At 37.9% G+C, this 26,850-nt stretch overlaps 2 protein-coding genes across 3 annotated transcripts in view; one reads left to right on the forward strand and one right to left on the reverse strand.

The window, feature by feature from the left end:
• Window positions 1-26,850, forward strand: part of LOC127529990 (uncharacterized) — a 798,609-nt gene that overhangs the window by 453,726 nt on the left and 318,033 nt on the right. The gene's annotated exons all lie outside the window — the stretch shown is intronic.
• Window positions 1-26,850, reverse strand: part of taf2 (TAF2 RNA polymerase II, TATA box binding protein (TBP)-associated factor) — a 384,123-nt gene that overhangs the window by 200,392 nt on the left and 156,881 nt on the right. The window contains exon 13 of the mRNA XM_051935579.1: window positions 1-9. This exon is cut by the window's left edge and continues 146 nt beyond it. Coding sequence (XP_051791539.1) covers window positions 1-9 — 9 coding nt within the window. The remainder of the gene's footprint in view (window positions 10-26,850) is intronic.

Genomic DNA, 26,850 nt, shown 5'->3' on the forward strand with positions numbered 1-26,850 from the left:
ATTGAATACCTATAGAAAAAGAAATCAAAAGAAAACATTTAACACAAGTGCATGTAAGAGTTAACACAGTGGTTTAGTAATCTACGAAATTTTTAATTAACTCTTTGCAGTTTATTTATACCACCTTCTTTTGTGAAACATTTTTTAATATAATAAACAAGTTATCAGATATACATTTTAACAGTAACATTAGTGATTGGAATATTTGAAGCATACAGCCACCAAAAATAAAGTATCAAAAGCCTAATGATCCCAACTGAACAGGTTACCAGATATAGCTTCTCGCTGATCTGGAGCTGAATTGACCATGGTGCTAAACTGTCATCACGGCTCCTTACTGGTTCCCTCATTCTGCTTTTGTTTTTCCCTTCACTTCCCTGCAAGGGCAGGTCACAGCTTCCTACCTTTAATCTTCTTAACTTGTGCTCTCGGAAAACTGGTGACAGGATGAAAACATGCGAGGACCTATCTATTCTGGCACACTCAAATTACAAATGTTCTCAAGAAGCTTCTTTAAATAATTTAATGTTCTTTTTCTCTTTTTCAACCTTGTTAGAAGTACACGGTAGAGTGCTAATGGCTTTTGGTATTTCAATCAAAATAGGAAAGAAATGATCTGAACTCAGACTGACATTTGACAAGTAAAGGAAAGGGAACAAAGGAGCTGTCAAAAATATTCATTTTAATAGTACTAATAATCAAGAAACAAAAAATATATGGGGGAGAAGATGCCAGGAGTAAAGAACAATTCTTTCATGGCCTATAAGATACTGTGGTAGCTAGAAACAGCAATGTAGTGCACTAAACTGGGCTTATATTTGTCAAGGAAATTAAGTGGATTTTTCCAACAGAATGGGAAGAGAAAAGAGGAGAGGTCTGATGGTAAAAGCAATTCAAGTAGAAAAAGGGCAGATATGGACCAATTGAGCTTAAAACCAAACAAGGTCTCATAGGAACTAAACGGGTTTAACACTAGAATTCATAAAGCTTATGATAAAACTTGTATTACTGGGCCACCTTATATTCATTCGCACTTGTCCTCATCAGCATCTTTTGTTTTGCAAATGTGTTGATCAGCACAAGCAGCAAGCAGCCTGCTATCCCATCCTCCGACAGAGCTGAAGTCAGTCGCAAAATTCTCAGAGCTCAAGTATGTTTATCTGGGTGTGAAGTGCCTGAAGTTGTATAAGGTAAATAATATATCGTTATTTGGAATACATACACTTCATGTGTGTTCCATGTCTGCAATGATCTGTGTACATGTAGGATGACACAAACTGTGAGGCAAAAAATGCTGAACACATACCTAAAACAGAAACGTTTTCCATGTTATACTAATAATGACATGAAGTGTATAATGTGCGAAGACTTTAATCTACAGTAAATAAAAAATGAACATCAACAAATAAATCATTCAAATTAAATGTTGCTGTCAATGAGTTAAAAACCCAAGCTCAAATGTCATTCAACAGAAAGTTGATATGATTTCATAGATTGTGCAGAGATAAGAACTGCTGCCTTATAACCAAAAGATCCCGGGTTTGAGACCGGGCGTTCGGCATTTTAAGTAGTGAGCTGCTATTATTATTACTATAATATAATAAAACATATATTTGATCTGAGTCTGTAAAATCAGGTGTAAATTTTGGCTACATGTAAAAGTTAGCGCTTTTTTTTTATTAATCAGTTTTATTCTGGCAGTGACGTTCACGTGGTACAACGAACTTGCCTCTCCCTCTCCGAGTTGATAGCATTTATGTCCATTCTTATCACAAGAGCAGCGATGACCACATTTGGTGCTGTGGTTGATGCCTGCTCAGAACTACTTGGTGTACTGGCAATCAAAGATACGATGCCCTGTGACCGCTATCAGACTATAATGTGGCATTTGCGCTTTAACAACAAAGACACACGTGCAGAACGTGTGAAAAACGACAGACTAGCTAAAATTTCGGACATCTGGCAACGTTTTGTTGAGAGCTGTATTTTGAGTTACAACCCAGGGCAAACACTTTCCGAGTCTGTGTTCATAAAGCTTATAGAGTCGTTTTTGGACAAAGACAGAACCATAACAACAGACCATAACACACTTTTCCACATGATTTTGTGAGACTGGATTTATCGTTTTACAAATTATAGTAGAATTTGGATGTTTTTCTTGCTAAAATGCTCCTTTAATGTTGCGAAAGAGAGTCTACCTGACCATAGAGTAGTATACAAACATTTGGGCATACTTGCTTAAAATGTTGGTTACTGTGAATAGTTGAGAGTAGAAGTTGAACTGATCACCAAATAGTATAAAGTTAAAGATGACACATTTCTTTTTATCATTTTATGCAAGATTGGTATATTGTTTTTGTTTTGTACTATTGAACAGTGGAAAAAAAGGAAAGCAGCACTATTCAAAAGTTTGGGCACCCCAAGATGTTTGAGGTCTCAGATAACTTTTATTAAGGTCTCAGACCTTAATTAGCTTATTAGGGATATGGCTTGTTCACAGTCATCATTAGGAAACCACTGTTGATGGTAATTGCAAAAGTTGTATAAAGTCTCTCACTCCTCAAACCTTGTCCCAACAATCAGCAGCCATGGGCTACTCTAAGCAGCTGCCTAACGCTCTGAAAAGTAAAATTATGTATGCTCACAAAGCAGGAGAAAGTTCCAAGAAGATAGCAAAGCGTTTTCAGGTAGCTGTTTTCTCAGTTCATAATGTTATTAAGAAATGTTAATTAACAGGAACAGGAGGTCAAGCTGAGGTCTGGAAGACAAAGAATACTTTCTGAAAGAACTGCTTGTTGGATTACTAGAAAGACAAATAAAAATACCTGTTTGAATATAAAAAAACCTTCAGGAAAATTTAGCTGACTCTAGCTGTTCTACTGTGCAGTGATACCTGAACAAACATGACCTTCATAGTAGAGTCAGCAGAAGAAAACCTTTCCTGCGTCCTAGTCACAAATTCAGCACTTAAGTTTGCAAATTACTTACTTTGTGGATTTCATTGGCCATAATTAACTATTAGTCACAGCTGCCCCGCCGACTGCCAGTGGCAGGCAACTTTAACCAAACCTCAAAGAAAAGACAATTAAACTAAAACATGCCACATGGTACTTTAGAAAATATAGCTAAAAGAAAAGTAGAGACACAGATGATTTGTCAAGCTCGAATTGCCACCCCAACACATCAAACTCAGTCAGTATTTAGACTGGAGGAAAAAAAAAAAAAAACTTTAAATGCCAAACAACCACTTAACCTTACTTCTACAGATATTTCTTGTTTATTGAACTTTGCAGTAACAAATTAAGCTGATCCATAGCATGCTGTCAATGTTATCAACCAAGCCAACAATACACATTTATGTTTAGTTTTAATCAGGTTATTAGTATTGATGTTTTAATTTGGGTGAAGCACTGTCGCAAAGCACATTCAAGTCACACTATCATGATGAACTTCTTTAATTGAAATGCTTCATCAATAGCAAATGGATGGACTGCAATAATCTTAATATATTTAGAATGATGCAGTATGGCAAAGTCTATAACAGGGGATCTCTGTCTGAGTTTACATTTTGCAGTGGCACAGAGGTCTAGCAAATGAATAACCAATGAATGGATTATGCATATTCAGCATATGGCTGTAAAACTGATAATGAAATCCACTCTCATCCTTTTCATTGTTCGTTATCCTTATCATCTTTGGTGACTCTAATATCAACATTTAAATTTCTAGTAAGCATACAAAGATTGTGCTTTTTGTTTATTGCTTTCCTCCTTTTTCCTGCTTCATTCTTAATCTATTTCAAATCATTGATGTTCAAATATTTAAGTTTAATATTAGTTTGTATCCTGTGCCATTAATGTTATCTTTGCTTTTATTTCCATTGAATTCCTTTTACTGTTTGTAAAAGGCTTTCAGCATTCAAAAGGTACTATGTAAATAAAATGTATTATTATTATTATTACTATTAATATTACTACTACTACAGACAGATCTTTGTCCCAATGGGGGAATTTGGCATTTTACAAAAGTTCTTTAAATAAATAAATAGGTAAATAAATAAATAAATATGCATACACCCATACATCAGTCTGAAGACACACCAGAATGATTACAAGTAGGGCCTGGGGATAAAACAATAAAAAGATAATTACTGCAAAATAACTTTTCCTCTATATAAGACATCGTCAATAGAAGTCAACAGTATACGTTCCATCCATGTTTTGACACACAACACAAAAAGGCAATTATAATGAGAATAGTACTGGACCAAACCAATCATGTGGCAGAAATAGAGTTATAGTCACATCAAATTAGGCTGATGCACACAGCACGTAGCATAGCAACTGGCAACAGCCCACATGCTAATTTTTGGGCTGTAAGAGCTGAGTGCCAGTACATCAGAACTGGAGTGGGAGCAAGATAAAAGAGAAAAGGATGGCAGAAATTGTTAACGAAAATTTTAAAAAAAATCAGTGTTTTCAAAGACGCCCCAACAGACTCAGCCCAAGTCTCAAAAGATGAAGATATTGTTGAAAAGAAGGGTCAGAGGAATTCAGTAGTGTTGAGAAATTTTGATTATTTAAAGTCCAACAAAAAGTACAGCAGTATGTACTACAAATTGTGTCAAAAGCACGTTCCCACAAAGTCAGGTAATACCACTAATCTTTTGTACCATCTGAAGCAGTGCCATCCTACAGGATCCACAATGCAATACTTTACAGCCCCACACCCAAGCAAGTGCTGCACTAATGGGGATTTGTTTTGTGCCTTTCCCCCCTTTTTTTTTTTTTTTGCCGTGTAGCATAAGCTGACCACATTTGAGTGAATATGTCAGTTTTGTTAATGTTCTCTTTCAAAGCTGCTTGAATTTGTACAGAGGATATATACAGAATGTTTTTGACTATATTTGCTGTGTTTGTTACCCAACCATTTAAAACAGTTTTAATGTATACAAAGGGACAGATACAGTACAGTGGTTGTTTTTGATTTTATTTTATATTAATACCTACTTTGTTTATTTGGAACGGACTAAAGTATTTCCTTTGTATTCTCCAGTAAAATTTAAAAGCTTGAAGATTTTAGTTAATCGATTTAAGAATTTTAGATTTTATTTTATTTATTTGGAGTAGACAACAAATTTAATGTGTTCTGATGTAAAACTTAAAAAGCTTTTGACTGGTCAAAATTCAGACATTTTTATTTTGTATTACCTTTTCTATTTATTTGGAATTAACCAAGGAATTTAATTGTGCATTTTGTTTGTGTTCTCCTGTAACACATTATTCTAAGCAGTGAAAAGCTTCAAGATTTTATTATATCTACCCATTTTATTTATTTGAAATACAGTTGTACAATGTTCTACAGTACATTTGTCACGTTCAACTTCTGACAGAAAATAAGTAACATTTAAACCAAAAGTAACCTTATAATATCTTCACATCTCACTTAGGAGTAAAAAGGAACCTTTAAGCTTGACAGAAATAGTGATTTGATTTATATCATGCTATATATTGATATAAACTGATATGAAACAAATTACTGTGATAATTTTTGTTTCTATATCACCCAGTCCTAACTATGAGGCAAGAAAATTAAAAAGAAACAAAAGTATAGTATACTATTATACAGCACCAGGAGTTCAGGCTTGATTACTAGCCTGGTCAGCATCTGTATGGAGTTTTCCTGTTTCCCACATGTGTATGTGGAATGAGGATATTAGAAGTGTGTCATTAAGCACTCCCAACTGACAAAATATTTTCATTCCTACATGTGTTGTTAAATAGCATTATCCCACTTTAGGCTCACCGGGAGCTCCCCAGGTTTTGCATTTTGTGTATTAAGGGAAAGATCTGAGATGTTGCTATAATAGATGTTAAGTATTTAATGTAAATGGTATGCTTGTAGAAATGAAAAACTGGCATCTTTATTTCTACTATTATTGTTAATAACACAGCTTGTAGTAACTTCAACAGTATTTCAAAAAATAAATAAATACAACTTCAAAGTTCTGAAATTGCTAACATACTGTATATTCAGAATCAGGAGATATCAAAAATAAATATAAAATATGAGTATGCGTGTATGGTGAACTTACAGCTTGCAAAAGGAATCTCAAAAACAAAAAAGAAGGCACTTTGAAATTATATAATCAATTGCTTAAACTTGTTGCAGATTAAGGTAAAAAATTACATCAATGAACAATTGTTATAGCATTATTTGAATATACCTGAAGCATTGAACTGTCACATTACAATAAGAAAATTGAGTTCTTTCACAGACAGCTAAATTGCATGTATTACATTCACAGATACAACATGAATGATATACAATTTGACAACTATAAAGAAAATTGTGCTTTTGCACATGAAAAACTGTCTGTGTGAACATTTCTGGTGAGTAATCCAAACTATTAAAATGTCAAAACTAAAACTAAATAAAACCAAAAAGGAATGAAAAATTAAAATTAGAAAATGTCTAAAAATATAAACTAAAAGCTAAATAAAAACTAACATTCAAAAATGTTACAACACTAAAACTTTAAACTACAAAAACACTGATTAGGAGCAGAACTGAATTCAGTTCCTTTGCAGAGGACTGAATGTGTAGCTCGTCACATACACTATGTTGCTGGGGCCAGGCCTAGGAAGTAATTGGTTCTTAGGCTTCATACATATGATTCCTTAGCCACTCCATTTGGAGAAAAATAGTTGTTATTAATAATAACACAAGCCAAATAAATAAATGTTTCATGGAGTTCTATTACAAATTATTTTCCAAAAACTCCAAAACAGCCTATGATGAAATGGGTTCTTTATAAGAGATAACTCTAACTCTCGCTACTAGCTGGGTGTATAAGTGGCATCATGACTCTTGGTAATAATATCTTTTAACAGCACAGTGAAAATTTATAAGGTCCACTTTTTTTTTTTAATGTAATCCTGATTTCACTAATCCTGACAGTTCCCGGGTCCTGTAATATTTCTATGTTCTCAAAATTACTTTTATTCCCAGTTACCTGTCTTTCACTCTCTGTCTTCAAAGTTGAAACTTATTTCTGCTACAGTATGCCATTATACAAAAAACTGCCTCCAAGATTTCACCTTCTGAATTTAGTGAGTCTTGGAGAGTTCTCAATAAGTCAAACTCCTTTGACCTGAGACCAGACTTAAAAGTTCTTTTATGGGTCTTCTGGAGATCATCCTTTGTTTTATTTGTTCTTCTAATTCTCTAGGAACCTTTTTACATATGTACTGGAAATATTCTATAACCTTAGCCTTATGGCGAGCTGTGTCACAGTTTCTTTCCTCTGTGTTCTTCTGCGATATCCCTCATCCTTCTCCTGGATTTTTATGCTCTCTCTCTTAAACTTTTTAACAAAGATGAAAAGTTATGCAATGATTCTTCTTTGAAATCTCCTGATTCTCCATCCCTTCCTTTTTCACAATTCTCCAATTTTACCTTATTCACTTTGAATTACATCCTAAGAATTAATGGTGTGTCCCTCACCAGTGCCACGTAACTGGAAGTCCTATCTTCTTATAGTTCAATGTTTGATTTGCACTAATGTTTATCTGCACATTAATCAGGTTTAAAATTTTATCATTATAAATATAGCAAAGAGAGAGCTAGTCAAACTATACCTTTATAATAACGATTCACCAATTTTCAGATGTCTAGCATTGAATTAAAATATCATCTGCCTGAAGAATGATTTATTTCAGACTGTAGTTGACACAATTCAGTTGGAACCTTGAGTTAAACAATGTGCATGTAAATATAAACATACATAACATGATTTCCACCTGAATCTCTAGTTTGTTGGCTTGCTTCACAACTATAACCTCACTGATGTTTCCATGCATATGTTATAAGAGGTGCCAGTTTGGGAAAGCTTTATATATTTTTATATCTGATCATGTGTGTCATTGGAGCATGTGGCATGAGGAGGACAAACAAGAAACGGTTCCAGCATCTGTTTTATGAGGATCTGACAGAAGACACTTTGTTAAACCATTTGATTCAGTTATGCAAATTTAATCTATAGAATTGACCTGCAATTTGATAGGGAAGTTGTGATCAAATCAAAAAAGTGAACTATGATAATTCAGATGGAGGTGACGGGGCGTAGGTGCTAACAAGTTTCCCTAGATGGTTTTTAACTTAAGTTTTTATTTTATTTTTTTATTTTTTTTATTTTATTAACATCCCACCTTAACTCCGTTCGCACCTCTCCGTCAGGTCTTTTGTGTTGTAAATGTGTCAATAAGCACAAGCAACCTTGCCCCACCGGGACATCAACCCTGTGGAGGTCCATGGCAACCGGCAGGGGGCGCCTGGATGGTTCCAGAGCCATGGACTGCAGCACTTCCACTACACCAGGAAGTGCTGCCAGAACAGGAACAAGCACATCCGGGACGTTATAAAGGGGGCAGCCTCACTCCATTCAGAGAGCGGAGTTGGGTGGTAGTGGACAGGGCTTGTGAGAGAGGAGTGGAGACAGCAGAAGGAAAGAAAAGGAAAAGGACTGAGCTGTGTGAGTTTATTGTGGCTGTGTTGTGCTGTGAAAATAAACGTGTGCCTTTGGACTTCTGGCAGTCTCAGTGTCTTGTCTGTGTCCGGGCTGGTCTTTCACAATGTAAATGTGAATGTAAAACTAAAAAAAGATAAATTAATAAATACAGAATAAATACAAAAACACATTAGTAGGTTTAGTTTTTCAGCTGTTGGCAGACGCTTCATCTACCTACCTGAAATTCCGTAGAAGCACTGCCAAATCAGGAATTTTACATGGTTTGTATTGCTTTGTTGTTAAACGACCTTTTTAAAGCGAAAGGAATTGTTCAGCAACTGATCTTGCATATTGACCATCAGTCACTCGATCAGTGCAGTTTTATTTTCAAAAAGGATTTCTCCTGTGTGAAGTGACAGGTGAATTATTGTAAACAAAACACAGACACTTGAGAAATAAACTGAAACATTACTCACCTGTGATTTTTCTATCCATACTGTATTAAAGGTTTTGTTGACCAGCACATTGCGACTTCAAGCATTTGAATTACATCGTGATATAGAAGAAGTGCCATCAAATGCGGCAACTCATCTTAAAAGACATCAGACTAGAATTTGGCTTAGTGCGTGCTGCTGTTTAATAGTTGCTGTGTACATACTGTATCTTACACTCAGTCAGAATTACAGCTAACATGCCATAATTTATGTAAAGACTGAAATTCTATGAGGGTTCTTTGCATCTAATACTTGTCTCTTGAGCCCCGGTGATCCAGTGAACGGCAGCTTTGAAATTTGCCAAACACATTCGAAGCAATATCACCTTGGTTTGCTTCACCAACACTTGAAGCAGAACTTATCATACTGTCACTATCAGCTCCTGAACAAATGTCACTACCATCACACATTAAATCGCTTTCTTCTTCACACACTTTACGCGCCTGTATTCAGCCTGCTATGTCACTGCAAATGCTGTGTCAATACCTGCCCTCTGTCATCAGCTGCTGTTCAATGGATGAATATATGTGAGCAGCTCATGGTGGATAACTTTCTCTTTTAGAGTTAAAACTTAGAAGGGTTAAATACTAAAGGCAGGAATATTTATTCAAAAACCAAACATGAAATTCTGATTAATATATTCTGATTAATTTCAGGACCTCTGCAGACCAGATAAGCCCTTGCTAAGTCTGATTGTTACGAAAACTAAAAATATTTTAACTAAATTATTTTATTTAACTTAGTCTTTTCAGCTTCATTTCAGTTTTGTTAATTATTTTATTACGTTACATTAAATGTTTTTAATTAATACTTTCAGTTTTGATTTTAGTTTTCGTTAACTATAATAACTTTTGTCCCTACTTAGGTAATCGCCCATCCATTATCCCTTGCATACTAGAACTGTTCAGGTCTTTTGAAGCCCTGTCCATTTACAAAACTAACTATTCTAAATCTTTCTTCTTGCCTTTTAATAATAATATGTACTATCAACTGGTCAAAATTTTCTCTCTCTTTTCAGTCTTGCCTTGCCACTATCAATAAGGATGCACTATTTTAATTTAATTAATTCTATGCTGCCACTTCCCCATCCAACTAAATTTGGTCTGAAGTCAGGTCACTGATTTCAAGTTTCCTGTGGAATTGAGACCAAAACCAAATCTTAAACATTCAATTCTGGTCAGAGACAGTTTGCCAATGGCTACATTACTGCTTGACCTAGAATTAAACCACTGGGTTTTCACCCCCTACCGTAACTAGTCATGGCTATGCCCTATACCCCACCCTCCACCAACAGTTCTTTATCAAGTCCACCCTTGGTTGCCTCCTAAAGTGTAAATCCTCAAAATTTACCTTAGGATAATTTATGTTTCTTCTTCTTCATATTGTGAGGTTTCTGAACTTTTTTGTGATCCCCTCACTCAACGGGAACGTCACGCTGAAGTGCGTCCCGATCGTGATTGCCGCGTCTGTGTAAGATTGTTTGTCCGTTGATGGGGCAGGGCAACAGCAGGCTCACAGCGGTGCAGTGAGGCGCCACAGAAGCGAATCCTAAAACATTGGGGTCGCGCTATAAGTCCCTGTCATCCACCCAAAAACATGAGGCTGAGTCTCAGTACTTTAGCAAAACCAGCTTTATTCACCTTGAAACAGAAACAGCACGGTTATTTATTGTAGCGGGATCTGCCACTCTCCTATAAACAGACACAGCAGTCAGGCATGGTCGTGGCGTGGCTAGTGGCCAAGTAATCCTGTTCTCTGCATTTACAATATTCCTTGCATCACCCATCGAGTTTGCTTTGGCAGAGAGACGCAGCAGAGCTGTGAGCCTGCTGTTGCCCCAGGAACCTTATAAAAAGTCTTCCACATACGCTGTGATCGCACTTTGGGATGCTCTTCAGCATGTTGTCCAGTTGGGGTAAGTCCCAAGAGAGTTTACAAACCTCACATTTTCCTGAATCAGTGCAGCATTAATAGGAATGTTTCTTGAACAAGCATCACTTAACCACATAAAAACGGCTTTTTCAACATCTTCAAATGCAGCAGTTCGCAGTTCAGTTGCAACCTGAGATTTTTCTTTATTTTTTTTGCTCGGTCTTTCAAGAAAGTTGACAGTGTCGATGGCGAAATTCCGAATTCACAGGCAACATCTTTTTTCTTTTTGCCGCAATCAAGAGCTGCAAAAATGTAAAGTTTTTTTTTCTAATATGAACTGTTATCGTTTTTTCGTGTCTGACGTTTCTATAGGAGGGTGACAATGAGTTAAATTACAATGGATGTTTTTCAAATGTTGATGAGCAAAAAGCAAAAGGTATCACTGAAAACCACCGAAAACAAAAACAGCAAAGAAAACAGTATGAGCAAAGTTCGAAGAAAGAATTTTTTTTTTTTTTTTTTTTTAACAATGTTTCTGTTTGGGGATCGTTGTGCACAACTGAGCTGCGACCACAGAACTAACTGTCGGGACCATAAAAATACTTCGTTGTAATGAAAATTTTGTTGTAAAGATATTCATTGTAACGGAATTTTACCTGTATTACATACTATCTCAGAAATATTGAGATATTATAATATTAAACATATAGATCATGTGAAAACACAAAAAAAACATTTAATGCCATCTTCTTTGCATACATCAGAACATTCTAGATGACAACAGGCCATTCAGCCCAACACTTGCTAATCCTTTCCACTAAATTATTCCAAAATAATATGTAGTACAGGAAGTCCCTAAAGTCCATCACACTATGACATCACACTTATTCCAAAGTACCTATGGTTCCCGTGTGAAGAGAAAACTTCTTAATTTTTGTGCAAAATTTACCCTTAACAAATTTCCAAATGAGTCCCTTGAGTTATTGATAAACTAATTTTATAAAAACACTCTTGATCCACTGTATTAATTTCCTTTATATGAGGTCTCGCCAGTGCATTATAAACCTTCTTGGACTTGTACAATGTGCATTGTGCAATATAACCAGAATTCTTAATGGCTTCTGAACAGTGTCTGGCACTTGAAAGTGACAAGTCTACTACAACGCCTAAATCCTTCTCACAAGATGCAGTTTTGATTTTAAGGATCACCTGGTGCATTCAAACCTAACATTTTACTTCCTGTGTGTGTAATACTTTAATTTACTTAAAATAAATTTAACTAGCCGACTCGCGGCGTAGTATATGCCGCATAATTATTTATTGATGGGTGAACACTTCCTGAAAGACACGGTTGTCCAAATGGGGTGGGTTTGAGGATACAACTGTGAGTGAATGAAAAGATGGAACTCTAGAGAGAGAGAGAGATAAAATTGTCCGTGACTGGTTTTGGCAGGTACAGGCATATCTTTTTGAAAGTTTGGCCCTGTGCCTTCTTAATTGTCATTGCAAAGGCTAATCTAACAGGAAATTGTCTGTGTGTAAAAGTAAAAGGCAAATTTGAATCTGATGGGGTCAGGGAAATCCGGGGAATAAGGACAGTTTGTGAGGCAACAGCTGCGATAGTTTTACACTCCAGTACATTGCGGTGAATGCTGGTAACTGTCAGTCTAGTGCCATTACAGAGACTTCTTGCTGGCATGAGGTTTTTGAGAAGCATGATGACTGAACCAATTTTAATTTTGAGTTTATGCGGAGGTATGCCAGTGGGAGTAAGACTGCTAAGAAATTCTTCGGGGAATGAAGGACGTTCTTGGAAGTGAATGGTGATAGTAGCTGGAAGTATTTGGGACATCGCCCCAATTTCTGCCTCACCACCATAAACTCTGGAAGTATTCATGTAGTCAGCGTATTGTTGAGCAGACTGTATGACTATGCTTCCGTGACTAAGAACAACGGATAGCATGTCGGTGAAGTTATCGCAATGTTGGCAAACAAAGGTTACAGCCATGTTGCAAAGTTCGAGAGCAACAGTTTTGTCGATGACATTTTTCCAGAAATATCCGACTGATAGAAAGAAACAGTTACCTGATGCAGGAATTCCTATAACACTGAAAGAAGAGTTGTTTCCATGAAATACATGTGAAGCAGTGGCTATATTAGGAAAATGAACAGTCAACGTGGCTCAGAGGTGCATGTGGACTGTAGCACAGACCAAAGCGACTCAGGATGTGTTTGGTGAGGAGTTGGGGGCGGGTACATGAGCAGGCAGTGTGCATGCCTCGAGAGCGATGGTGGATGCGGGAGGAGGGGTACAGTTGGCGGGCGGGGCTCTATCGTACATATCCCATGACACGGGAGAAGGGTTAGAGTTGGCGGGGCTCTGTTGTGCGTACCCCATGTGCACTGCCTGCTCATGCCTCGAGAGCGAGGGTGGACGCAGGAGGAGGTTTAGAGTTGGCGGGCGGGGCTCTGTCGTGCTTATCCTATGACGCGGGAGGAGGGTTAGAGTTGGCGGGTGGGGCTCTGTCGTGCGTGCGTGCGTACCCCATGGTCGGGTGACTTGGTCTTATATATATATATATATATATATATATATATATATATATATATATATGTGCTACAAATCTACCCAAACCTATACACTATATACTGTCCAAGACCCTCTGTAATAATTGAATTCTAGATTGTCTGCCTATCCACATAGCTTGGTATCATCTGCAAACTGAACCAGCTTTTTATTTATATTCCTATCCAAATCATTTAAATATATTAAAAATAGTAGAGGCCCCAGCACTGACCCCTAAGGGCCACCACTCTTAACATCAGCCAATTCTGACAGGGTTCCTTGCACCATAACCCTTTGTTCCTGTGTCTGAGCCAATTTTGTACCCATTTACAGGTAACAGCCCAAAGTTCCACTTCATTAAGTATGATGCCCACCCTCCATGTGGCACCTTATCAAATGGTTTCTGAAAGTCAAGATAAATAATATCAGATGCTCAACGTTTTCTTACTTTGCATCATCATAAAATTCCAAAATGTTAGTAAAACATGTCCTACCTCTTCTGAAACCAAAATGACTGTTCAGTAAAACCCCTATTCTTGCAGAGTGTTGCTCAATCTTTTCCTTAATAATTCCTCCTATTAATTTACCTGTGATGTATGTTAAGCTTACTGGTTTACCGCCGCTTGGAACTGCCAAATAATGCTTTTTATATAACGGAAATATATTTGCCATTTTCCAGTCCAGCAGAAAAAATTCCCCAGTGCACTGTAACTTTCTAAAAATATGTGTCAAGGGTTTATATACGTACTTGTTAACCTCTTAAAGAACTTGAGAATTATATCTGGTCCTGCTGATGTGTTTGATTTCAACCTATTTATTGTATGCAGTACTTTTCCCCCTAAAATTTACAGCTCACTCAATACCGCTTTAGTAAACCCCTTTTCTGCTGGGAGGTTATTCACTTTCTCACAAGTGATGACCTCATTAACACTAAGATCCCTGAAGCCTACGAAAAAAAAGTCGTAACGCCGGACCACTTTAAATTCCTTCACAACCTCCTCATCAGTGTCTTTGTTTTGCAAATGTGTCAATCAGCACAAGCAGCAATGGGCCTGCTACCCCATTCCCTACCCACGCGGCTGAAGTTTTCCCAGCTCAAGTCTCTTTATCTGGATGTGAGAAATTGTGTCAAAAATTGTATAGGGTAAATAATATAGTTATTTGGAATACATGCATTTCATGTGTGTTCCATGAATACAACGATCTGGGTAAATGCTGGATGACAGGAAATGCGAGGCAAGAAATACTGAACACATAACTAAATCAGAAACTTTTTCCATGTTATAATAATAATGATGTGAAGTGTACAATGTGTGAAGACTTTAGTCCAAATATCAAATAAACACTTTCACAAAATGTCTTACAAAACAAGTGTGCTTTTATTCAAGAATATAACCAAAGAAAAAGAAATCATTCAATTTACATGTTGCTGTCAATGAGATTAAAAACCCAAGCCCAAATTATCAATCAACAGAAAGTCAACATGTCTGCTTGGCTGGTGCAGAGGTAAGAACTGCTGTCTCATACTCAAGAGGTTGCAGGTTTCAGTCCAAGCTCTCTCTGCAACTGCCTTTTAGTTTCCCTAATATCCTTCTTAACAGTTACCATCATGCTCTCATGTGCTCTACAATTCACAATGGAGTTATTGTCTTTTACAGCAATTTTTTTTCCTTGCAACTTCTATTTCAGCTCTTTATTAACTGTTGTAAATGGCATTCTGATATCTTCTGATGAAGAAAACTCCATTTTAATTATGCTGTTAGACTTAAGTGCAGCATTAAATACCACTGACTATTAATTTTACTACACAGGCTGGAAAATGACATTGGAGCTTATAGGCAAGGTCCTTGCCTGGTTTAGTTCTTATTTATCAAATCGACTCAATTACATACAGAAATTTGCTGACAGTACCCCATCATTATACATAAAAGTAAGATATGGTGTCCCGCAAGACTTACAACTGGGATCTTTACTGTTTTCACTTTACATGCTTCCACTGAGATCTCTCATTAGAAAACAATGTTAATTTTCACTCATAAGCAGATGACACCCAGTTATACCATTCTTTTAGACCAAATGTAGTTTTTCCAATGTTGTCTTTAAGTAGTTGTGTTAGTGAATTAAAGGAGTGGATGGATGAGAACTACTTGTCTTCAGACACAGACAAAACAGATGCTAAGCCCATTGCGGCACTCCTTGTGTGACTTTGGGCTATACAAAAAAAAATTGTATTGTATTGTATATGTAATACTTTCCTAAACCTGTTCCACTGCTCCTCGACTATCTAAACACTTAAAAGGTCACACCAGTTCATCCTCCTTAGACTTTGTTGCATCTGCTCAAAATTTGCCTTACAAAATGTAAACTTTACAGTTTTGGTCTCTGCATCTTCACCCTTCTAAAACACTGAGAAATGTATTTTATTATGGTCACCTGATCATAGCAGTTCAATCACCTCTACACCTCAATTCTATGTTGACTATAAAAAAATACTAAATGCATTGGTGCTTTAATATACAGTGGAACCTCAGTTTGCAAGCATAATTCATTCCGGAAACGTGCTAGTAGTCCAAAGCACTCGTATATCAAAGTGAATTTCCCCATAAGAAATAATGGAAACTCAGATGATTTGTTCCACAACCCAAAACTATTCATATAAAAATGATTAATACAAAATATAAAGTAAAAATACATAAAACAAATTAACTTGCACTTTACCTTTGAAAAGAATCATGGCTGGTGTGAGTGAGTTTCTAAACTCTTGTGGGATTGCACCCAACGGGACGACACGCGGAAGAGCGTCCCAAAGCAATCGCAGTCTCCCAGCGCTGTAGCAGTTCTCCGTAAAAGCGAATCCGAAAAGATCGCGGACATGCTATAAGCACCTGCCGTCAATGGGTGATACAAGGAACAAGGAACATTATAAATGTGCAGGGCCCTGCCTGACTGCTGTGTCTGTGTATAAATAACCGCGCTGTTGCTGTTTCAAGCTGAATAAAGCTTGTGTTGCTAAAGTACTGAGACTCAGCTTCGTGTTTTAGGGTGCAAGACGGGGACTCTCACGTCACAGCACATACGAGCGCACGTGAGCACACATACACACACACACAGTCACAATGCTAATGCTGTAGTAAACACTATACGCTCGTATGGATGTTGACTATATGAGTGAGGCACGTCGACTCAGACGGAGAATAGGAGACGATTGCCCACAATCCCGCAGTGAGAGACAGAGAAGAACCATCAGCTCAGTTGTGATCACATGATGCTCAACAGACAAACTACTCGTACTGCAAGACCTCGCTCGTTTATCAAGTGAAAATTTATTAAAAATTTTTGCTCGTCTTGCAAAACACTCGTAAACCAAGTTACTCGCAAACCGAGGTTCCACTGTACTATGTTAAAACAGTGATTACGTCTCAAAAGTCCTGCTCTTCTGCTCTGCTATTTGCAAGGTTATCCCAATTAATACTCAGGTAGTTAAAATCCACCATGACTATAATAAGCCTCTGTAAATGTGCCATTTAATATTAATAAAAGGATGTGCACTGAAATTATTGTGTACATTGTGCAGTATATAACACACTCCTAAAATAAATTATTTTTCCCTAATGCTTTACAGACAAAGCTCTATGTTATAATCATCCCCCATCTTTGTTATTTAGCCAAGTTTCCGTTATTCCTGTAATATCATAATTGTGTTCTGCTACATACAACTCCAACTCACTTGATTTATTTTTGATACTTCTGGCAAGTAGGCAAACTACTTTTAATGTGTTACTTTCATTTTACTTCTGCACTTAAATTTTGGTTTAGAATTTATGCTACTATGTATATTTATTTACTGTATATACTATTGTTGGTTCCTTCATGTATGGATCTAAACCTGGCCTGTCCTGAGCTCCCTGCCCCTCCATTTCCTAGTGTAAAAAATCCTCAACTAACATACTCATACACCATCCATCCATCCATCCTCTTCTGCTTATCCTAGGTCGGGTCGCGGGGGCAGCAGCTTGAGCAGAGATGCCCAGACTTCCCTCTCCCCGGCCACTTCTTCTAGCTCTTCCGGGAGAATCCCGAGGTGTTCCCAGGCCAGCCGGGAGACATAGTCCCTCCAGCGTGTCCTGGGTCTTCCCCGGGGCCTCCTCCCGGTTGGACGTGCCCGGAACACCTCACCAGGGAGGCGTCCAGGAGGCATCCTGATCAGATGCCCGAGTCACCTCATCTGACTCCTCTCGATGCGGAGGAGCAGCGGCTCTACTCTGAGCCCCTCCCGGATGACTGAGCTTCTCACCCTATCTTTAAGGATACTTTCTACAAACTTTCCTAGTTTAAAAAAATCCTCAACTAACTAACTAACATACTCATACACAACCCCAACAAATTGGTGCTCCTCTAGATCACATGTAACCCGCCATGGTGAAACAGGTCCCAACTGTTACAAAATGATTCCCAATGGCCCATAAATCTATACCCTTCTACCTACACCAAAGTTTGAACCAAGCTTTAAGCCTTCTAATCTCTCCAATTTTACAGTACCTGGACTGGAACGTGGTACAACCAGAACTTTAGAGAAGACTACCTTTTCAGTTCTGCTCTTCAACCTGGTACACAGCTCATTAAATCTGGATTGCAAAGATGACAGATTACACTTATGTATGGCATTTCTTCTAACATGAACAATGACAACCTTTCCATGGAGACCTCCCACCTGTGCACCCAGACAGCAACACAATGTGTGTGATTCTCTGTCTTTGGATCAAGCCTGCACTTCACCTCGCTCTAATGAGTCTCCAACTATCAACACCTCCCTCTTTCTGGGAACTGGTTTTGAGGTGGCCCATTGGGAGCTGACATCTCCTGCAGACATAGCTGTAAAGGAAGACTGGTTCCACAAAGTCATTCTCCAACAGAACTTGAATTGCATTGGTCTCATTATTAAAATTTGACTTTGGATTACTAAAACTTCTGAACCTTTTTAAATTAAAATTAAATGATTTAACTTTAATGGTAAAACTAAATATTACAGCTAAAAAATAGACTAAAGAACTGCAACACTTATTTTACTCCTTCTGGCCTCTGAAACTCTTATAATATTCTCCCCCTCAACTGCCTGCTGATAATCAGTCTATGAGGCTAACTTTACTTTTCTCTGTCTGTTCTCCTAAATTTGCTCCCCTTATTCTTTATTTAAAAGCTCCCTACTCAAACAGTTTGTATTTCTTCGTATTAATGAACCCTTACGCTGTTAATTGCTATACTTTCCGGAGTGCTAAGAACTGTTTAACCCAGTAAATTTGTTACAGACTTATTCCTTCTTACTAAGAAAAAATTGCTTACTAAATATCTGCTGCTAGTTATTTCTTTATTCGCCTGTTTCTACAGCGACTTCTGCCTGATTGTTGCCTTAAAGCTAGTCACCTGCTTACGTTCCACAGACCCCTTCTCTTAACCACTTTAAAGTGTGCCACCTACCTGCACCTAAAGCAAATGTTTCCTTACTGATGAACGCATGTGATCTTGTTTTCTTCTTGCATTAACGATAAACTGTAAGATGAGTTATATTGTACACTATCCAATTATTTTTTAAATGCCTTGACTTTTTTCCCCACTAACGACTCAATGCTACTTTATAAACTATTTGACACTACGAAACCGGTTAAGGGCTGGTTTCCACTAAAGCCGTTGTCAGCTACCATTTACTGCCTTGCATCACCAACACTACTTTGAATTGAATCAACAACTACAAGTAACCTTTCCAAACTTTCAGCTGCTTTTGCTCCTGTGTGAGCAAAAAAATAAGCCTAAAAAAACTTTCTAAAACCTTTCTAAAGGGCAAAAAAGCTTAAAAAATTCGCACATAGCTCCTTATGGCAGTTAATAAACAACATTTAGAGAGAAAATGTATATATAATTTTAATTAACTTTCACAACTCAGAACATAAAATACCAGAACATCCTCCTCCACTTGTTTTTGTGTTGGCACGTAATTATGTTTCAGTCTCCAATCTCAGTACCAGAACAGATGACATTCTGACTAAAAATTAGTATACAGGCAAAAATAGTTTGTGGAAATACTATTATATATTCTAGGATCCAAAATAAATGAAAACAATTGAGTTCAGTTTATTTGTGGGTCATTGCTCAGATTTCTTTTAAACTATTTGTTGTGAGCAAATAATGATGCCCTTAAACCCCTATACAGAAAATGAGGATGATGAGAGGTACTATAAAATAAAATGTACTTCAAACTGCCTGCCTGTTTAACTAGGACATCCAAACAAAGCAACGTAAAATAAGAAATGAGGCACCGCGCCCATAGCACACACAAAAAAGGTGTCAGACGCCAGCGCCGCACACAGCGCCTCACGAAGCCCATGACACACAAAACGGAACACACACAAAGAAGAGGATTGAGAACCACGACACACAAAGCCCCCCTCCAGTAACTGAAATAAGAAATGAGGCAACGCGCCCCTAGAACACCAAAAAGAAAGGAGTCGAACACAAGCGCCACATAGCACACGAAACGGTACGCACACAAAAAAGAGGATTCAGACCCACGACACACAAACACCCCCTCCACTAACAGAGATAAAAAAAAAGTGAGGCAACGCGCCCCTTGCACACAAAAAAAAAAAGAAGTCAGACGCGAGCGCCACACAAACCCATTGCACACGAAACGGGACAGACTACGGACATAGCACACGAAACATACACAAAAAGGAGGATTCAGACCCACGACCACACTAACATAAATAAGAAATGAGACACAAAGCCCCATTACTGAACGAACCGTCCGTATTAAACATACGTCATCTGAACACGTTCAAATTATGCAGCATAGATCGATCTCATTACACTGATGCACTATTAACCGTTCAACCACAGAAAAGGCTCCATATTAAACATACAAAAACGGGCAAGGCTCAATACAAACAATGAACGCCGTAAACTGCAACGGGCTTCTCACACAGCACAGGCAAATCGATTACAGCTCCAGAATAGCACGTCCCAAATACTGCACATACAACGACGCGCCTCTCAAACGGCACTAGCAAAAGATACACGTCAAGGACATCAACGACAGACACCTGCTAAACGATTGCACCAGTTAGCTGACAACGCGTTCAATATTGAGTCCACTATTCATGAAAATTCGTTGGGATTAATGAATGTCATTTGCAATCATTGTCATTCACTTAACTTCCCTGAACAAACAACTGGCAATACAAGTAATGAATTTACACGTTGTTGTCAAAACTAATAATATTCCCTTTGGAGGAAAGCTACTTTTATTACGAGTAGATTTTAGACAGTGCTTAACTATTGCTCCACATCCAATGCGCTCAGCTATTGTTCAGTCCACCTTAAAATACGCGGACAATTGGCATTGCGATGATGAATAATAATATTCCCTTTGGAGGAAAGGTACTTTTATTAGGAGGAGATTTTAGAGAGTGCTTAGCTATTGCTCCACATGCCATGCGCTCAGCTATTGTTCAGTCCACCTTAAAATACGCCGACGACGTCATACATAAACAACAAGAGACCACACTACAATACATATACAGGCGCGGGACCTGATTGGTGATAATACGAAGAAACGAACAGTCCGCATATTAACAGTGAGTGCGATCCTCCTTATTACTTATCCATATTCCTAACAATAAAGATCAAACAAGTCATGAATTCACGATCACGGGTACAGAACGAGACGGCTCGAGTAACGGGACCACAAACACGACCCCGCATCAAAAAAAAAAAATAAACGTCGGCGCCTACAACGCGCTTCTAAAACTGAGGAACAAAAAATGTTACACAGACAATTGGCACTGCTTTCAAAAGATACAGTTGGTACAAAACATGCAATTTCCAGATCCCGAATATATTGGTTATTACAACTGGGAGATGGTACACTCACCAATTCAAATGCACTTCACCCAGATATTATTACAATTCCTCAACCCTTTATCTGCGACGACTTACTTACGGAGATATTTGGAACAGCTGTCTCATTAGACCAAATAGCCCTTTTAACACAACGAACTATATTATGTCCAAAATATATTAATGTTGATCACATAAATAACCAGGTCATTTCATTACTTCCTGCAGAGGCACACCTCTTTCTAAGCTCTGACAAAGTTGACTCTGATGTCGACAATGACCATCTTAATTTCCCCTTAGAATTTTTGAACACTATTTACCCAGCCAGATTACCACAACACAGTCTTAGCCTTAAAAACGGAACAATAATCATGCTATTACGAAACCTTAACACTAAACAGGGTTTATGCAATGGTACACGTTTAGTCGTCAACACCATGACACACAATGTTATTCAAGCAACAGTTCTTACAGGATCAAATGCTAACAATACTGTTCTAATTCCTAGAATTGACCTTACAAGTTCTGACCTGGAATTACCTTTTACACTTAAACGGAAACAATTCCCCATTAAACCTGCCTTTGCCATGACCATCAACAAATCACAAGGACAAACCATGGACAAGGTTGGCATCTACCTATCTGAGCCCGTTTTTGCACATGGACAACTTTATGTGGCCTTCTCACAAGTTCGACGTTCATCTGACATTAAAGTTAAGTTCATAAATGCTCCATGCCAAGGAAAACTCATTCAAGGACAAGACACCATCTTTACTACTAATGTTGTTTACAAAGAAATTTTCCAATAAACCTTTACACTGTGCCAAACACTTTGTTGTTTGCTTCCTATCTGCGTCATCTACACCTTCACACTATGCTATATCTCATTCATACATCACGCTCTTTGTAATTTCCCAACACCAGGGGTTGGCGAGCAGGGGGCAGAGCCCCCTAGTACAGAAACTCTAAGTGAGACCTCCTATCTGCCTAAAAGGCAGTTTATGCTGTCTCAAGGAGTCTCTGAGACACATCAGAGAATTTGTCAATAAATATGAATATTGCCAAGTGGCTTCTTACAGTGTTGTGTCTGGATCATGGAACTGGTCTTGAGTATGGGCAGATTTTAGATTGCTATTGCGGGGGAGTTAACCCTCCCTGTCTGTTGCTAGTACATAAGATTCATGACCACTGGAAGCTATTCCAGACCTGTACGCTGGCCCTGTGAGAGGACACCACATTCAGATTAGTTGTTGGTAATTGATGTGGCAGAGATGATTGTTGGAGAGAATGCTGTTACTGAAGCCAGAGACTCATTGGCTAGAAGGCACTATTGTCTAGGTCAGGCATGTCAAACTCACTACCATTGGTGGGCCGCTTCGACTGCCATACGTGCGTCAGCGGGCCGTACTGTAACAAATACTATTATACTATTATACAAAGTTACTGTAGCTTTCTTTCCAATATGAAAACTTTAAAAAATGTAACACTTAAAGTTTAAAGAAAAGCAATTTATTTCCATGCAGTCTCCATACAACAGTGTAGAATTAGAGTCTTAACCTCTTAGATAGGTCCTTATTATATTACTAGGCTCACCCTACTTTTAAGGCGACCGACTTTTATCCTCAATTTGTGTGCGCTCCATGTGTACATCAGGCATGTAAGTGTAGGGAATGAGAACATCAAAGTGCCCATTCGTAAGTTTTTTTATCCCCTCGAGTGCCTGTCCAAACTTGGAGTGTAGGACTCCATAATAATATACTTGAAATTCATAGGGGAACAACTCTCCCGCTGCCATTAGCTCAGAAATGGTACCATAAGTTTGAGACTTTGACATTTCAGTGAGATACTGAAGCTCATTTGTATAAGAGATTCCTGACGGCATCATTGTAAATGGCTGAAACCTTGACCAATTACTTAAAACATGTCGTACAATGTCAGCCCGAATCTGTACCACTAAAGACGGAGTTTCATGCACTAAATAAGCTATAGATGAGAATAAGCAAGCACCATCTCCCCTGATATTTACTATGCGGTGAGGCATTTGTACTCCATCAACATTAATTATTTCCAGAGACATAATTTTGTCTATTTTTCCAGCGCATCGCACACAAAAGCAAGGGAACGATGGGAGCACCAGAACTCTACTCACATCACATCGCTTTGTGCCGCAAGCCGCAAGTAGTAAGTCTGTGATAAGCGGAATACCGCTACGCTTTCACTCACGGGACGGAAGGACAATCCCGACCGCTTTTATATAGTGTCTTGATGATTGATATTCATTATATTATATTCATTGCTTATATAGGAGCCTTACAGTGTGAGATTTATTTCTTTTGTCCCGACACTTGGCATCTCTTGTTAGTAACCAGTTCGTCAATATCAGGCTTGAAATCTTGTGCAGCTGCAACTTTTATGAGGGATGAAAGGTGCTCGACGGTAAGTCTTGAGCGATGTGGGGTTTTGGTAGCTTTCATTAACAAAAACAATTGCTCACAAAGGTAAGTGGTTCCGAACATTGACCGTACTCTCGATGCCAACTTACGGATCTGCACATACGAGGGTGGCAGGTAAGCATACAAGCCTGGCACACCAACTTCGTTGTATTTTGCCTTCAGAACAGAATCTGACTGCACTTCAATCAATTCCATTTGGATATTCTCAGGCGCATTTTCAACGCTGTAAGAGAACAGCGCAATGCCCTGTTTGTGTGAACTGAAATCACGAAAATGCTCACTGAATTCATTGCTCAGTAATTCAAGTTGGAAAACAAATCCTCCAAAAATCAAATTTTACTTTACTAAATTTACTTCAAAGTTTATATTGTAAAATAAGCCGATATGCAAAAAGCCACCTGACCTACAATAATTTTACAAACTCAAAATCACAAAAATATGTTAATAAACAACTCACCAACTTCTCGCGTCCACTTCAGATCTTCAGCTGTAGTCTGCACTAACTGTTCGTTACAATACTAGCACAAAATTACATGAAACTAGAGCAAAAAAAAAAGAAAATATGCAGGCTATTACTACTCGTGATGGTCAGTTCTGCCCAGTGGCCAGTCTCAGCAGCCCAGTCAGTAGTGTAGCCTTAGCAGGGGCGGCTCTAGGCTTGTGGCGGCCCTGGGCAGAGAAAGAATCGGTGGCCCCTTCGCCTGGCAATGTCAATACGGTATCTTATGCATGGCGGATGGCCACATCTGTTGTGGACACTGCATAGCCGCTTCGTGATCATGACACGCTTCTATATACTCATGTCCGTAACTTGAAAACCAAGTGGCGGCCCACGATATTCTCATTACGGCAAAACATTATAATACTACATATAACTTACTGCTCCGACTCTAGCAACATTTGTAAATACAGCGTACTAATTAACAAGAAACAATGATTTTCGGCCACATTGCCGTCAGCTGTGTCGTTATTTTCTCTTTCTGTTTTATATTCAATATATATTGGCGTGGCGGTCCCTGCAATTTGGTGGCACTGTGCAGGTGCACAGTTTGCATATGCCTAAGGCCACCCCTGCTGCAGCCTAGCACTTCAGTTGTGATGCTGCGGCTCATTAACTTTGGTCAAGACTCGTGGCTATACTAGCAGATGACGTTTCCGGTACCGTAATGCCATGGGAAAACGCGCTTTTGTCAGAAGGCAGAAGTAAGAAAAGTCAATAAGTAACACCGAAGATGCAGAATACTATCGTTTGTGATTGAATCAATCATTTTGTGCTAATTCAGTTCAGTGCTAATTAGGATCTGTCATGCGGGCCGCATCCGGCCCGGGGGCCGCGTTTTTGACATGCCTGGTCTAGGTGTTTGATGATAAACTAAAGTCGCCAGAGGCAGTGGCAGCTTGCAGAAAAATGTGCATTGTTGATGTCTCATTGAGTTTAAGATATAGGATCTCAGTAATAACCAAGTGAAAGACATTCTACCATTGAAAATAACAAGTGCACTGAGTACTCACACAAGGCAAAAAAAAAAAAAAAAAGTTTGAGTCTTTGACTGACGACACCCTAACAAAGAAACAAAGAGGAGGTTGCACCACCAGGTACACACCAAATACAAAGACAAATAAATATGGAATAATATGAAGACAGAAAAGAGTAGAGTGTTAAAGTCCCTCTACTAAAAGTGCTCTGAAAACAGCTAAAGATGGAACAACAGAGAACTGTACAGAAAGAAAAATAAGAGGACATAACTGTCATTACAGCACTGTTTTTTTAATTACTGTTACACTTGTCTGACGTCATGGTTAAAATAAGCTATATTACATAGGTTAGAATTGGACTTGGCAACTGACATTAGTGGAAGTTATAAAAATTAATTAAAAGGGTAAAAAGCAACTTAAAAAATTATACAGATTAAGAAAATATAAAACAGAAAGCTTAACTGTTAGTGGCTCTTGTAAAGTCAGTCTTAAAGACACTTGTTCAAAACAAAGGAGGTTAGTAAAACTGAGCAGTTAAAAACAAAACTCATGTATAAGACTTATTCAATTCTCAGTGAAGTGTCCAAGACAAAAGCAGAATTTGACTGATGGTAAAACAGAAGTATAACCAATAAGATATTATCAAGATAAACTCTGTGTGACAAGTTGACTAGTTAGGCGTTTAAAATAAACAGATCCTAACATACAGTGAAGTTGCACATGAAAGAAAGAGTGCAATAAGAGAGTGACAGAACATTTGAAAAGAAGAAAAGGTAAAGATGCTGATGAAAGATGTAAAAATGCTGTTTAAATTGTTTAGAGGGTGGAAAGTTTGCGGTAATATGTTGCAAGTAATTAAATTGGTTAAAAGAATGCTGAGCATGTCTGCAAAAGATAAATTGTGCCCAACAAATGGTATTTAAAAGGGATGAAATGGTTCTATTTAAAACAAATCAATAACGGAAAATTGATTATGCACACAAAATGAAAAATATTTGGTATATATTGTAAGTGTAGAATATATAAAATATTTGGTATAATGAAAAAATCTCCACATTTGCTAATAAAAATATTCATAAATGTAAAAAACAGCCTTCCTTCATCCCCGATCAAGTTTGAAGGAAAAATGCTCTAATGAAAATTATGAAATACAAAGGAGAAAATTTCTTTCAAGTACAAAAATACTATAAGTTGTGGTATATGTGTAAGAATGAATGCTTTTAGAAAGTATAGATATTCTTGTTTTATCTATGTGTATTTTATAGGTAGAATATGTAAAAGGACACTTGATGGATAGACTAATGTTTAGATAAAATATTTAAGAATAAGATATTAATATTGTTAAGTACAGATACAGCATCCACCCCCAATAATGTTTGGGACAAAGACATATTTCTCCTTGATTTACCTCTCTGCTCCGCAGTTCAAAACTACAAATCAAACAATTCAGACATGATTGAAGTACACATTGCAGACCTTAATTTAAGGGTATTTTCATACATTTCGGTCACACCATGTAGAAACTGCAACACTTTTATACAATCCCCACATTTCGGGGAAGCATAATGTGTGTGGCCTCTGCATTTCTGT

Source organism: Erpetoichthys calabaricus, chromosome 13, assembly GCF_900747795.2.
Source record: "Erpetoichthys calabaricus chromosome 13, fErpCal1.3, whole genome shotgun sequence".
Classification (NCBI taxonomy): Eukaryota; Metazoa; Chordata; class Cladistia; order Polypteriformes; family Polypteridae; genus Erpetoichthys; species Erpetoichthys calabaricus.